The sequence below is a fragment of the Archocentrus centrarchus genome, chromosome 5 (assembly GCF_007364275.1).
Source record: "Archocentrus centrarchus isolate MPI-CPG fArcCen1 chromosome 5, fArcCen1, whole genome shotgun sequence".
NCBI classification, from domain to species: domain Eukaryota; kingdom Metazoa; phylum Chordata; class Actinopteri; order Cichliformes; family Cichlidae; genus Archocentrus; species Archocentrus centrarchus.
In genome coordinates, this window is record NC_044350.1 from 8,833,360 (window position 1) to 8,846,013 (window position 12,654).

General features: G+C 41.7%; 1 protein-coding gene across 1 annotated transcript in view; it reads right to left on the reverse strand.

Moving 5' to 3' along the window:
- Window positions 1–3,323, reverse strand: part of LOC115780317 (dynein heavy chain 1, axonemal-like) — a 35,959-nt gene extending 32,636 nt beyond the window's left edge. Inside the window, exons 1-6 of the mRNA XM_030729445.1 lie at window positions 3,205–3,323; window positions 2,086–2,256; window positions 1,900–1,981; window positions 1,578–1,761; window positions 1,206–1,356; window positions 1,010–1,124 (exon numbers count right to left, since the gene is read on the reverse strand). Of these exons, the coding sequence (XP_030585305.1) occupies window positions 1,010–1,124; window positions 1,206–1,356; window positions 1,578–1,761; window positions 1,900–1,981; window positions 2,086–2,256 (703 nt within the window). The 5' untranslated portion in view covers window positions 3,205–3,323. The remainder of the gene's footprint in view (window positions 1–1,009; window positions 1,125–1,205; window positions 1,357–1,577; window positions 1,762–1,899; window positions 1,982–2,085; window positions 2,257–3,204) is intronic.
- Window positions 3,324–12,654: the final 9,331 nt, after the last annotated feature.

The window sequence follows — 12,654 nt, forward strand, 5'->3', positions numbered from 1 at the left end:
TTCTTTTGAGCTGATGCTAAACTTAGCTAATGTTAGCTTACAATATGTTTGATAAACAATAACAAAATGAACATCTTAATCTTACTATAATACACAAAATCTGTGCATGTACGTGTGTGTGTGTGTGTGTGAGTGTGCGTGTGTTTGTTTCTTTGGACCACCAAGCTCCCCCTACAACATCAGGAATTGAGCAACCAAACTTGTCACAGGAGCACGTCTTAGGCACCTGAAGGTTCTTACCTATATCAAACATTATGAAATTAACATGCTAAAATGACCTGTTCTTAGCATTTATGCACCTATAACACCTTATAAAAGCATACTATCGTTTGAATTCCATAACAGTATTATCTCATTTATATCCACAAAAGCTAAATTATATATATTATGACATTATGGTGTTACCTAGTAACCACCTAGCAATGACTAAAATGACCCCTTTTTTACATTTATGCACCTACAACACCTTACGAAAACATCAAATCATTTTCATTTTACAGCTAAGACCACCAACAGGCCAAACAACACTGTAGCATGGACATGTACTAGATAAAATAATTTATCAGAAGGATAGGCTCCAGCCCCCCCGCGACCCTGAAAAGGATCAGCAGAAGAAAATAGATGGATGTGAATATTATTTGTTAATCTGTCAACCAGAGATTGAGTTGTATATGTTATTGTGCTAAGGAGTCCTAAATTACCTAAGTTATGTGTCCAAGCGTTAAATCTGTTTCGTGACACTAACAAGTACAGTAGCAGTTAACGTGCATATGTACCTAAACTGTAGCTACAAAAGCATTTAAAGCAGAACAGCATTGCTGAGATGGGCTTATTTAGTGTGCAGAATACCAGAAGTTAGGACATATTCATGGCCAGCAGTACTAAGTAGAAGAGACTGGACCAAAATGGGCCTACACAGACCTAGGAGGCCAAGTTCCAACTCCAACAGCAGCAATACAGCATCTACATGTACATATTTATGATACTTTACCAGGAGCAATTTCATCACCTGTAGGCAGCAGGGCTTTTCCAGGAACAGGTTTTTGATCAGGCGATCCTTCAGCATTACCTAAAGCTAGCCAGTCTTCTGGAGTCCGGCAGTCATACTCCTCATTGTCAAATACCTCAATAAAAAACAAACAAAAGATTAGTGTCTTATGTTGTAAAAAGGAAAAAAAAAAAAAAAAAGCTGGTAACAGACTCACCTCCAATGGGAGGAAGGGAGAAACAGGACTGTCTGGTGTGGTCACATGCTCATCATCATTTTCCAAAAGACTTGGCAACAGGAGATCAGAATCTATGCCCTTTTGAGCCAAGAGCTCTTCAACATGTAAATTTAAGTATTCCCGTCGACGTCTGTTAAAAACACAGTATAAAAATGAATAGTTAATTCACAGCAGTACTTGTGTCTCTATTAAAAGCTTCTGTAGAATAAAGAAAACTGAACATGTATTGCATGCTATATGAGATGTATCCTACTCCCTCAAAGGTGACCAGTGAATCTGGTCTTGCGGTATTCAAAATAGCCCTGACTACAGAAGAAGATGCCATATGTAGTGCACATAAACAGTACATACCTCTCTATCGCTAATTTGCGGGGTATCATGCCTGGATGGATTTCGTAGGCTATTTGGACTTTGGGTTTATCTCCACCCTGACAAAAGTATGAAGTCTGTGAGGAAAATGAATTATGTGGTACATGTGGTACATGGTAATCCTTCGCAGCACAGCTGAGCTGATCGGGTGGAGTCTTGATGATTCCTAGTGAAAAAAAAAAAACAGAAGGAAGATTTTACAAATAGCACAAAAATTTTATTTTCTAGGAGAACTTTTATAATGCAATAGTAAAATGTCAGAAATATTGATTTAAAATGACTAAAAGTGTCATGTACTGCTCACCCTTTAGTGTGTTAGAATGACCTGACTTCAGCATGGATTGCCCCTGTGAAGTCGGCTGGGGCTTTGGTGTGGATGTACAAGTCTGAAGCATACGCATAAACAGTCACTCAGAGCAAAACAGCAGCAGCCCACTATTTTGCAGGCATAGAACAACTATTTAATTAGAGGAGCCAAATGAGCCCTTACCTGGAATTTGAGGGTAGAAATGATATCAGAGTATATTCCCTTGTGTTCTGTCATATAGAATTTTTCGACTGGCAGGAATTTGTATCTCTGACTTCGAGTTGGAGTCTTCGGCTCTGGGGGATTTCTGGGGGGGTGAGGCACTCCGAAACCAGGAAATCCTTCGTCGTCCATCTTTATGTAGGATAAAAATAATGTACCTGTGAACTTCATTGTTCACTGGGTTTAGTCACCTGCTTCTTTAAGGATATGCTTTAACAAATGTTAAATGTAGGGTGATTAAAATATGGATGTGAAGCTTATGTGCTACTGATTTAGGCACTACTAATGCAGCTTATATTGCGAAAAGGAGAAAGGGAACTTGACATTACTTAACCCTGAATACACCTGTTGTGTCAAAAAGTGATTCTGTGTTTTTTTATGTGTAATATCATTGCTTATATTGGTAAATAGACTGCAGTCAACAGGATTTATGAAGAGCTTATATATAAAATAAAGAAATGACCTGTTTTGCAAGTATCTTTATGACTCTATGTTATTGTACCAACATTATAATTAATCCACTTCTTTTTGGCCACTTCATTTATATTTAAAGAACTGTGATTTTAAAACCCTCTTGGCCAGATCTCTCTTAAAAGTACTTTTTAAAAATGTCAGTGACAGTTTTTACCCTGATAAATAACGAATATCTAAAAGTCACTTTGACAAAAACTGATTGCAGTTTCTACTTTGTGACTGGAATGTTGTTTCTGGCTCAAAATGACTTGATTAATTCATGAGGGATATATCTAACATATATTTCACAGACTCTGGGCCAAAAGGACATTTAACAGTTTAAATACAGCCAATCTTTTTTTTTTTTTTTTTTTGGCAAATATAGAAAACTCACTTTTTGGCAGAAAATCACTTTTTGGCACAACGCCGGTACATTTTGACCGACTTTAGCTGCCAAACAATAGTGACCAAGTGATAGAAGTCTTGTAACCGACTGGCTGTTATAAAATGAGCTGGGTGCTTAGGGTTAGCATTCAGAATTTGTGTTTGCCTTTTCAGCATAAAACTAACAAGCAGCATCTGGTAATGTAACTCTGTAAGCGAAAGGAAACAACAAGTACGACATACCGTATTTTTAATTCACTTGCTTCTTCCGTGTGTCGCCCACATAGCTAAACTACTGCAGAGCTGAACTCTTTTAATGACTCTCAGTTTCTGAGTGGAAGTTAACTGCAGTTAGCGTCGCGTGACTGACGCGGTAACGGTTGTCACGGGGACGAGCAGGCCAGCAGAGGGTTGCAGAGTAACAGCTGCAGGGTAACACAGACCGGCGTGTTTGGTATCCTTTTATTTCAGCACTAACAGCCCAGAGATTCGTGCTACATTTTGACACGATATATATTCTCAAAATCTCTGTTATTTAGGATACACTGCTGCCTCATTTTCTTTGTAGTATTTTCCAGCATTAGGCAGGCTAACATCCATTTGACCATAATGAAAAGTCTTCCCTTCAAATGTGTTGGGTAAAAGCCAGACCTTCAGAAAAGTGCATTCCCTGCAGAGTCAGTCAAAATATGGGACATTGTCTCAAGATGTGGGCCAGGGGGACAAGGAATAAAAATGCAGTCCCACATAAATAGGGACATCTGGTCATCCTATCTGCAACTATACACAGAATTAATTTACTTATGTCAAACACAACAGGTTCCATTGTTACAACCTGCCCTACTACTGTCTTAAGCTGCAATACAACCATTTTTCTTCATTTATTGTAACAATAAGGTGCTTCTATTGGCCAAAAAAAAAAAGGAAGAGGACAGGGAGAAGGTGTGTTAGGAAACAGCAAGAGAGAAGGAAAGTAGGAGTGTGGAGGTGAGAGTAGGGACTATGTAGGGACTATTGACTGACTAGTAAAAGGAGAGAGATGGCTGATATGATGGAGAATAGGAAGGGAGCTATATTGTCTGTGCAAGAGACCAGGTGGAAGAAGAGCAAGGCCAGGAGCATCTGAGGTGGATTAAAACTGTTCTTCCAGGGTGTAGATAAGAAGAGAAATGGAGTAGGGGTAATCTTGAAGGAAGAGTACGTAAGTAGTGTTGTAGAGGTGAAGAGAGCATCAGACAGGATCATGAGTTTGAAGCTGGAAATCGAAGGTGTGATGTCGAATGCTGTCAGTGTGTATGGCCCACAGGTTGGATGTCAGAAAAGAAAGAGAAATTCTGGAATAAGCTGGATGAAGTGGTAGAGAGTGTCCCCAGAGAGCGTAGAGAGAGTAAAGAGTGACAGTGAAAGAGAAGGTTTACAAGATAGTGAGATCTGCAGTGATGTATGTTTTGGAGAGTGTGGCACTAACAAAATGACAGGAGGCAGAGCTGGAGGTGGCAGAGCTGAAGATGCTCAGATTTTCGTTGGGAGTGACCAGGATGGACAAGATTAGAAATGAAAATATATTATTTGGACAATGAAATATGTTTTTGGATATGTTCAGAGGAGGGATAGTGGATGTAGTCTCTGGAGCTTGAAAAAGGCGACTGGACTTCTTTTTGTTTCTTGAAGACGTTTCACCTCTCATCCGAAAGGCTTCTTCAGTTCTCAACCAAATGGTGGAGAGACCCAGGTATTTAAACCCCTGTGGGCGTAGTCCCCTGGAGGTGGTTATGACCCTCTATTGATCATGTGCGTGAACACATGTGCGGGAGTATGAAAGGGACTCAAGAAAGCTAGCGGACTACAGGAACCACCTTCGTTTCAACTTGAGATGCAGACAGTCCAGACTGGTTCCCAAGAGTTTGCACCTTGGGTCCACAGTAAAAGGACATAGAGCTGACCAAATTCTATGGAGAGCACAGAACCACCTTTTAAGTGAAAGGATAAGACAGGTCCATTTCACCATAGATGCACTCCAGAACAAAATCCACCAGACGCAGCAGAAACTCTCATCACTCTTACCTCACATCATCGCAGAAGAAGTTTCTACATTTGTGGACAAAGCCCAGCTCGCACAACACATCAAAGGCAAGGAAAGACAACTACGTAAATTTCAAACTCTGCAAACCAAGGCATACCATTCATCTGTTAACAAACAGGACGACACGATAAGCAATGGAAACCAAGGAAAGTGGGTGAAGAACCTATCAGACAGGGTCCTCACCAAACCAGAAGAAAATGTGCTAGCCAAAGGACTCAACTTTGCCATAGCCCCACAACAGCTTCCTATAGTAGACCTCATCACAGCAACAGAAACCGCTATAAGAAATAACAAACTTTCTCATCCTGTAGCAGAACAGATCAGGATGAAAGTTTCAGCCACTCTTTCCAGTGCAAGACTTCCTCCATCCAACCTCACCATTCAGGAGAAGAAGGCCATCACAGCCCTAAGCAAGGATCAAAACATCACCATACTGCCAGCCGACAAGGGGAGGTGCACGGTTGTGCTGAATTCATCGGATTACCACAACAAAATTACTACACTCCTCAGTGACAACAATACTTATGAGGTCTTGAGACGTGATCCCACAAGCAACTACAAGAAAAAAGTTGTTTGCTGCCTGCAACAACTTGAAAAGGAAAAAGCCATTGACCGCCCCACTTACTACCGCCTGTACCCTGGAGAAGCCACTCCATGCATTTATGGACTCCCAAAGATCCACAAAGAAGGAGTCCCACTTCGACCCATTATCAGCAGTATAAACTCGGTCACCTACAACATTTCCAAACACCTCGCCACCATCTTATCACCGCTTGTTGGCATCACACCCCACCACATTGAAAACTCTACAGATTTTACTAACAAGGTCCAGAATCTTGTACTGGATCCAGATGAAACCATGGTGTCCTTTGATGTGGTTTCACTTTTCACTTGCATACCTACAACTGAGGCAGTGGAGACCGTCAGAAGACGACTACAGGAAGACGATTCCTTACTGAACAGAACCAGCTTCACCCCAGATCAGATTTGTGCACTTTTAGATCTCTGCCTTACCACAACATATTTTAAATACAATGATGGATTCTACAGACAGAAGCATGGATGTGCCATGGGCTCCCCAGTGTCTCCCATTGTAGCCAACCTTTACATGGAGGAAGTGGAAAGTAAAGCTCTTGGTTCTTTCAAAGGGATGGCACCTAGCCACTGGTACAGATATGTAGATGACACCTGGGTCAAAATCAAAACCCAAGAAGTAGAAGCCTTCACTCGTCACATTAACTCAGTGGATAAATACATACGTTTTACCAGGGAGGACACCAGAGATAACAAGTTACCATTCCTGGACTGTGCGGTGCTTATCGAGGAAGATGGAAGCCTCAACATTGAAGTTTACCGGAAGCCCACACACACAGACCAGTATCTCCTCTTTGACTCCCACCACCCTCTGGAACACAAACTTGGGGTGATCAGGACCCTACAACACCGTGCGGAAAGTGTTCCCTCTAAGGCAGAAGGGAAGCATAAGGAACACACACACATTAAGAAAGCCCTCAAAACATGTGGTTACCCCAACTGGGCCTTCATCAAATCAGCTAAGATGCACAGGAATGAAGGCCAAACACAAACTACAGAGAATGGGAAGGACAAGAGGAACAACATTGTCATCCCATATGTGGCAGGCTTGTCAGAGAAACTCAGAAGAATTTTCTCCAAGCATGACATCTCAGTATACTTCAAACCAAGTCACACCCTAAGACAAAAACTGGTTCATCCCAAGGACAAACCCGCCAAACACAAGATCAGTGATGTAGTGTATGCTGTTCAGTGCAGTGAAGAGTGCTCGGACCTCTACATTGGTGAAACCAAACAGCCTCTTCACAAACGAATGGCACAACATAGAAGAGCCACCTCGACAGGACAAGATTCAGCAGTACATCTGCATCTGAAGGAAAAAGGGCACTCTTTTGAGGATGCCAATGTTCACATTTTGGACAGGGAAAACAGATGGTTTGAAAGAGGAGTGAAAGAAGCCATCTATGTCCACTGTGAACAACCATCATTGAACAGAGGAGGTGGATTACGTCACCAACTTTCCCCTGCTTACAGTGCTGTCCTGAGCTCCCTTCCCAGACGTCTCAGCCCCCATTCACACCTTTGTTCCAGTGACCTCAATAGGCCACAGGAAACAATGGAGCGGAGTCCTAAATTGGTTTCAACTGAAACCACTGATTAAATATGACCCACGCCCCCTTCACACCTGGGCACATGTGTTCACGCACATGATCAATAGAGGGTCATAACCACCTCCAGGGGACTACGCCCACAGGGGTTTAAATACCTGGGTCTCTCCACCATTTGGTTGAGAACTGAAGAAGCCTTTCGGATGAGAGGTGAAACGTCTTCAAGAAACAAAAAGAAGTCCAGTCGCCTTTTTCAAGCTCCAGAGACTACTATGACCTGGATGACTGAGAATCTACACAGAGATAGTGGATGTATTGTTTAATGTGTTTAATGTAATGGCTATAATGATAACCTAATTCAACTGGCACTCACCCTCTCTTGAGCCTAAATCTTTTCCACTCACACTTATGTCTGCAAAGGTGAAAACCCCTTTAAAAACACATGATTTCCAGACTCCTAAGTCAAAATGGCATCACTGTTCTGCCTGTTCCCCAGGGTAGATAACAGGTATCACCCACACAGGATGGGTTTCAATACAGTTCAGTTTGAATGAGTTGTCAGGCTGTAAGAGGTTCTGTGTCTCGCAGTAGCTAGGTTTTAGAGGTGATTTATGTTACTGTACTCAGCTCTGTGAGGTTTCTGAACAAAATTCGTTATGATAGAGTAAAACAAAGACTAAACGCCAGATACTCACACTGACTTGATATGGGTGCTATGGATGTTGCAATTGTGTGGCACACATATCAGTATGAATCAGTTTATTTAAGATGGGCCCGCTAAAAGGTCTTTTTTGTCACTGTCTTAGTCTGGTTAGAGCTCAGGCTCCAAAATGATGATCTCACACAAAGAGGAAATTAAAATAAAAAACTTCCCCAAGGACATAAACAACCCACATCTAATGACATTATCATATCAGAGTGTTCTCGGCACTTAAATCATCCTGACCACAGCAGTTTATTAATGATTAACACATGCCAGAGCTATTGATTACATCAGCAAGGAGATCCGGTCTACAGAGGTTCCAAAGAAAACCACACAAGAACCGCAAGTCTCTGATGAGGTGGTGGTCCTCAAAACAGAGTTGCCTACCAACGTTTGGCTGACAGTCCTGTAGCCATCTTTGGAGCCAGGAGCCCGCCATGGAAATGGGACTTGATTGGACAGATGTGGCCTTCAGCTCTAGATGAGTGGAACTGATTAAACTCTAAAAAGCTTTGTTACAGCCTTGATCCACCCTGTATTCCTCTTTCTCTCCCAGTAGGCCTCATTGCTCACTCCAGCAGCCTAGCAGCAGATGACTGACAAGAGATCAGATGTTAAAGGACATCAAGATCAGCCACTTGCATAATCACCCAGAGACATAATCTATCCTCATCTCTTTTCATCCAGTCCACTTCACTGCCACCTCCCTACTACACTGACAGTGCTGTCATGTTGGGAGCATCATGCCTTTGTGAATATACTTGCTTTTTTTATGCTAATGACATCAGCATGGGCTGCTAACTTTAGCTCCTCCTGAAGGCCAGATGTTGGTTAATAGGATCAAACACTGCCTATTCCTCTCTCGCTGTGGCATTGCTGGGCAAGCCAGGGAGGCTTAATGGTTGCACATATTCCCACATACCTCTTTTCTTATGCAGAAACCACAAATCCAACCACAAAAGTGGGCACACACCCTTGTGTTAGTGTGATTTTTTTTTGCCATTTGCACACTTCAGTGGAAACACAAAACTATACTATAGGCTTCCCAGGAAAGTATCATTAAATATCCTGAGAGTATAGACAATAAATGCCAGTAGGGATTATTTATTTGCACATTTCGAGCTCAAACTCCTGTAAAAACACTAAGAATCATTTATGTAGAACTTACAAATGCATGCACATCCCCGCGCCCCATTTCAAAGATTTTTTTCTCATTTAAAGGGCATCTGATGTGGGAGATAAACACCACTGTGGTCAATGAATGTCATGAGTGTCGGTTCATAAATGAAAAAGCAGCACCATGCGGGCAGCAAATGTCACATTAATATTGATGTGTTTTGTGACCATACATTTTACGGGGGCAAAGCAGATGCGAGCAGCACGTGCATGACTTGGCACCTACCCAGATTTCATTTTTGACAATGTCTGCACGTATGAGGTTCTGTTGTTTAACGGTGACCTTTGTGCTTAACTCTACATTGAAGTTGCTATCATGAGTTGGATGACTCACAGGTGGACTTGGTATGCCAATAAAAACACGTTTAATGAGTTGAGAAGGGCCTCAAAGCAACAAAGTGGCCTGGAGCCGGCAACCTATGTCCTGGGACCTGAAGCAGCTGCCTTTGATTTTTTTTTTCCTCTCGTTTCTAAGTGTGACTTCTGAGGGGGGACAAAATAAAATACTCCAAGCTAAAAATCCATTTGGGTTTATTTAAGCATAAGCATTCATTTGTGTCTGATTGCGTCTAACTGATCCCAAACTCTTAGCATTAGTGTCACTTTCTGTTAATCATGTATCACTGCTTCGTTACTCAGTTTTCTTTGATTAGCTGTTTACTATTTATGTCACATTTTCATGCCAAACTATTTTCTTTGAATTTACTGAAGTTGTTTGAAATGTGTTTTATCAAGCTGGGAGCGCAACTCGGAGCTGGAAGAATAAGAAAGGAGTGAATGGAATCCGCAACACATGTAGTGTGCGATAGTGTGTGTGTGTGTGCAGGCATTGTTTATGTGGGTGGGCAAAATAAAGAGTTATCAAGTGACTGCATCTGTGTTTGCACACACGAGTGTTCATGCATATGCCCGTGTGTCAGAGTGACAGTGTGTGAGCGAACTGACATCAGGAAACAGTGAGCTTCTTAGTAGATTATCATAAACAGATATACTTAAAAAAAAAAAAATCAGAGACCCCACATTGAGGGGACAGCATATGGATTGTGTACTTGCATGTGAGCACGTGTTGGGGGGGGGGGGGGGGGGGGGGGGGGGGGGGGGGGTGTTTTTTCTAACAGTAAACAGAATCTTCATTTATTAAAAAGCCATCACCATTCAATTGCTGCCTCTTCAAGTGAGCCATGCTTTAGCAATCCAAGGGACCCCCCCCGCCACCCCCATTAAGAATTAATAAAGAATATATGGGAACAGTTCTGGGTTGCTTCTAGTAAGGTTACACATATGTAAGATTATGGCCATAACACATCTGTGAACATCACATCACCCACAAGTTCACAGATGCACACATTATTGTTTTGGCAGCGTGCCCCTGGGCTTCCCAGAGGACTTTATTTGTCATTCTGCCTCATCTGGCGTCTATCAGTTTCTGGCCCGACAACTTAATCTGTGTCATTCATTCTCTCACATCAAAGAGGCACCGTGTAATCTGAACCTATGATGTTTGAATGTAAGCATGCACATCGTCTCACACACATGCAAAGTAGATGTGCAAATGCACCAGCTAGCAGTCTGCCTGTAATCTGTCTGAGTGCTTGATTAATATCCCTGTGTGACATGAGGATCATTACAATAAACATCAGCAGAGATGTCTCTTTGAAAGCTTTCCACACCAGTTATCATCCTCACAGCGATAACAAATTAAAGCAATAGACTGACTCAGTCCTGCAATCCTGGGGACACACAGCTCTGATCTCTTAATTAGATTTGAACCATAGATCTTTCAACTACATTTTAATTGATGTTTTCAGAATAAAGCATTTTAAAAGCTATTATTGTATATTCTTAAAGAGTGAATGTTGGTAGGATTTACTGGGCATATCCATCCCGTTTATAGTAGTTCGTCATGCAAAGCATAGAAAAGAAAAGAAATCTGACTCAAAGTTAAAAAATTTCAGTGTGCCAATTAATCCTGACCCGAGTGCTTAACTTAAGCACACCGTGGTTTTTACTGGTTGCCCTTGCAGCCAGCGGATAACGTCATATGAAGTCCTACGGCGTGTTGCCATAGCAAAATGTCCACAACAAAATGGAAATGTTTCAAATTAGGCTGGAAAAAAAATAAAAAATCAAAGCTTGATCATGTTGGCCTTGGAAGCCCATGTGCAGTAAAGTCAGGAAAGTAAGGAAGGAGCTTAATCCTCTTCATCCCTGGAGATCCAAATGAGCTGACATGTAGAACACAAAGAAAACATGAAGGGAGAAGGAGATGCAGAAGTGTGCACTACATGTACTTGACATGCACATGCTTGAACAGCCTGGACAAACACTAAGGGAGGGAGGTGGGGGTCCCTGTTCCTCTCACCCTGGCTCTCTAACCCCCCGGCCCCCGTTAAGTCCTGTAAATGAGAGAAAGAGGAGCAATTAGAGAAGCAGTCATGTGGCGGATAGGAGATCCCCATGACCTTTTCAGGCTGGTATTTGACCTCTCACAGCAGGAAACTTTGATGAAAATGCATCTTGAACATTGAGAGAATGTATTTGCTTGGAAAAAAAAAAAAGAGTGGCGCTCATGATGGAAACAGTGAAATGCATTTTTTTTTAATATCTTTGTTTATATATTGACATTTTCCCATTCATCCTTCCGACAAACATACCAAGACTATAGCAGAATGTCAATTTTTATTGTCAAAACATTATTTGTGTAAATACGCACAGATATCACTTCATCTCTATCTGTCGTGGGTTTATCTTTGTTCACTCTTTTGTCCTTTCAGCTGTCTTTCCTCCTGCTTTCCACTCTAACACCAGCTAATGCCTGGCAGGCCTGCATGCGATAAAGCCTGAGAAGCTGGTCTCCATCTTCACACATCTCACGGTTTCTCCTTTTGTTTCACTCCAGTATGCTAAGAATAGTTTTATGGGAGATTAGGGCAATGCCGTTTATGAGGGATTTGCTGTTATCTGGTAGTGCTGGTGGCACACAGACACATTGTAGTTTATGACTGCTTTAGCCCAATTTAGAGTCAGATCTGTATTAACAGGACATGTGGAACTGATATTCACATCTTTTCATGGGTGTCCCTGTGAGGACCCGTGTGGATTCGTGCGTTTAAGGAGGATGGGTAATGGATATAACAGAAAGTCAAATGACATGGTCCAGCTGGTTCTAGTGGAAGTTCATACTGTAACTGAATGTTATCTTTTTTTTTTTTCTTCTGTTGAAAAAGGCTCTAAAATTGTAGGTTTGAGGTAAAAGTTTGCAGCAGAGCCATAAAACATTTTAAAGAGCAGCAAGCAATCACCTCTGCAAGTAAATTACATTTAACTGCTCGCTTTGGCTTCAAAATGCAAAACACATTGGTGGGGTCTTTGCAGTTTTATAGGTAGACGTATTTATTGCAATGCCATGGCTCCCAATTTAAAATGTCACACGCAGTCAGGTGGGGTAGGGGTACTCTGTCAGTCATTTTGAAGGAGACAGATGAAGCAGTCACAAATCATGTGCACTTTGGTTGATTTATTCAGCTGTTTTTGATAGAGGTCCATATTGAGACTAAGGTCTCTATATTTGTATTAAAAAATAAATAAAT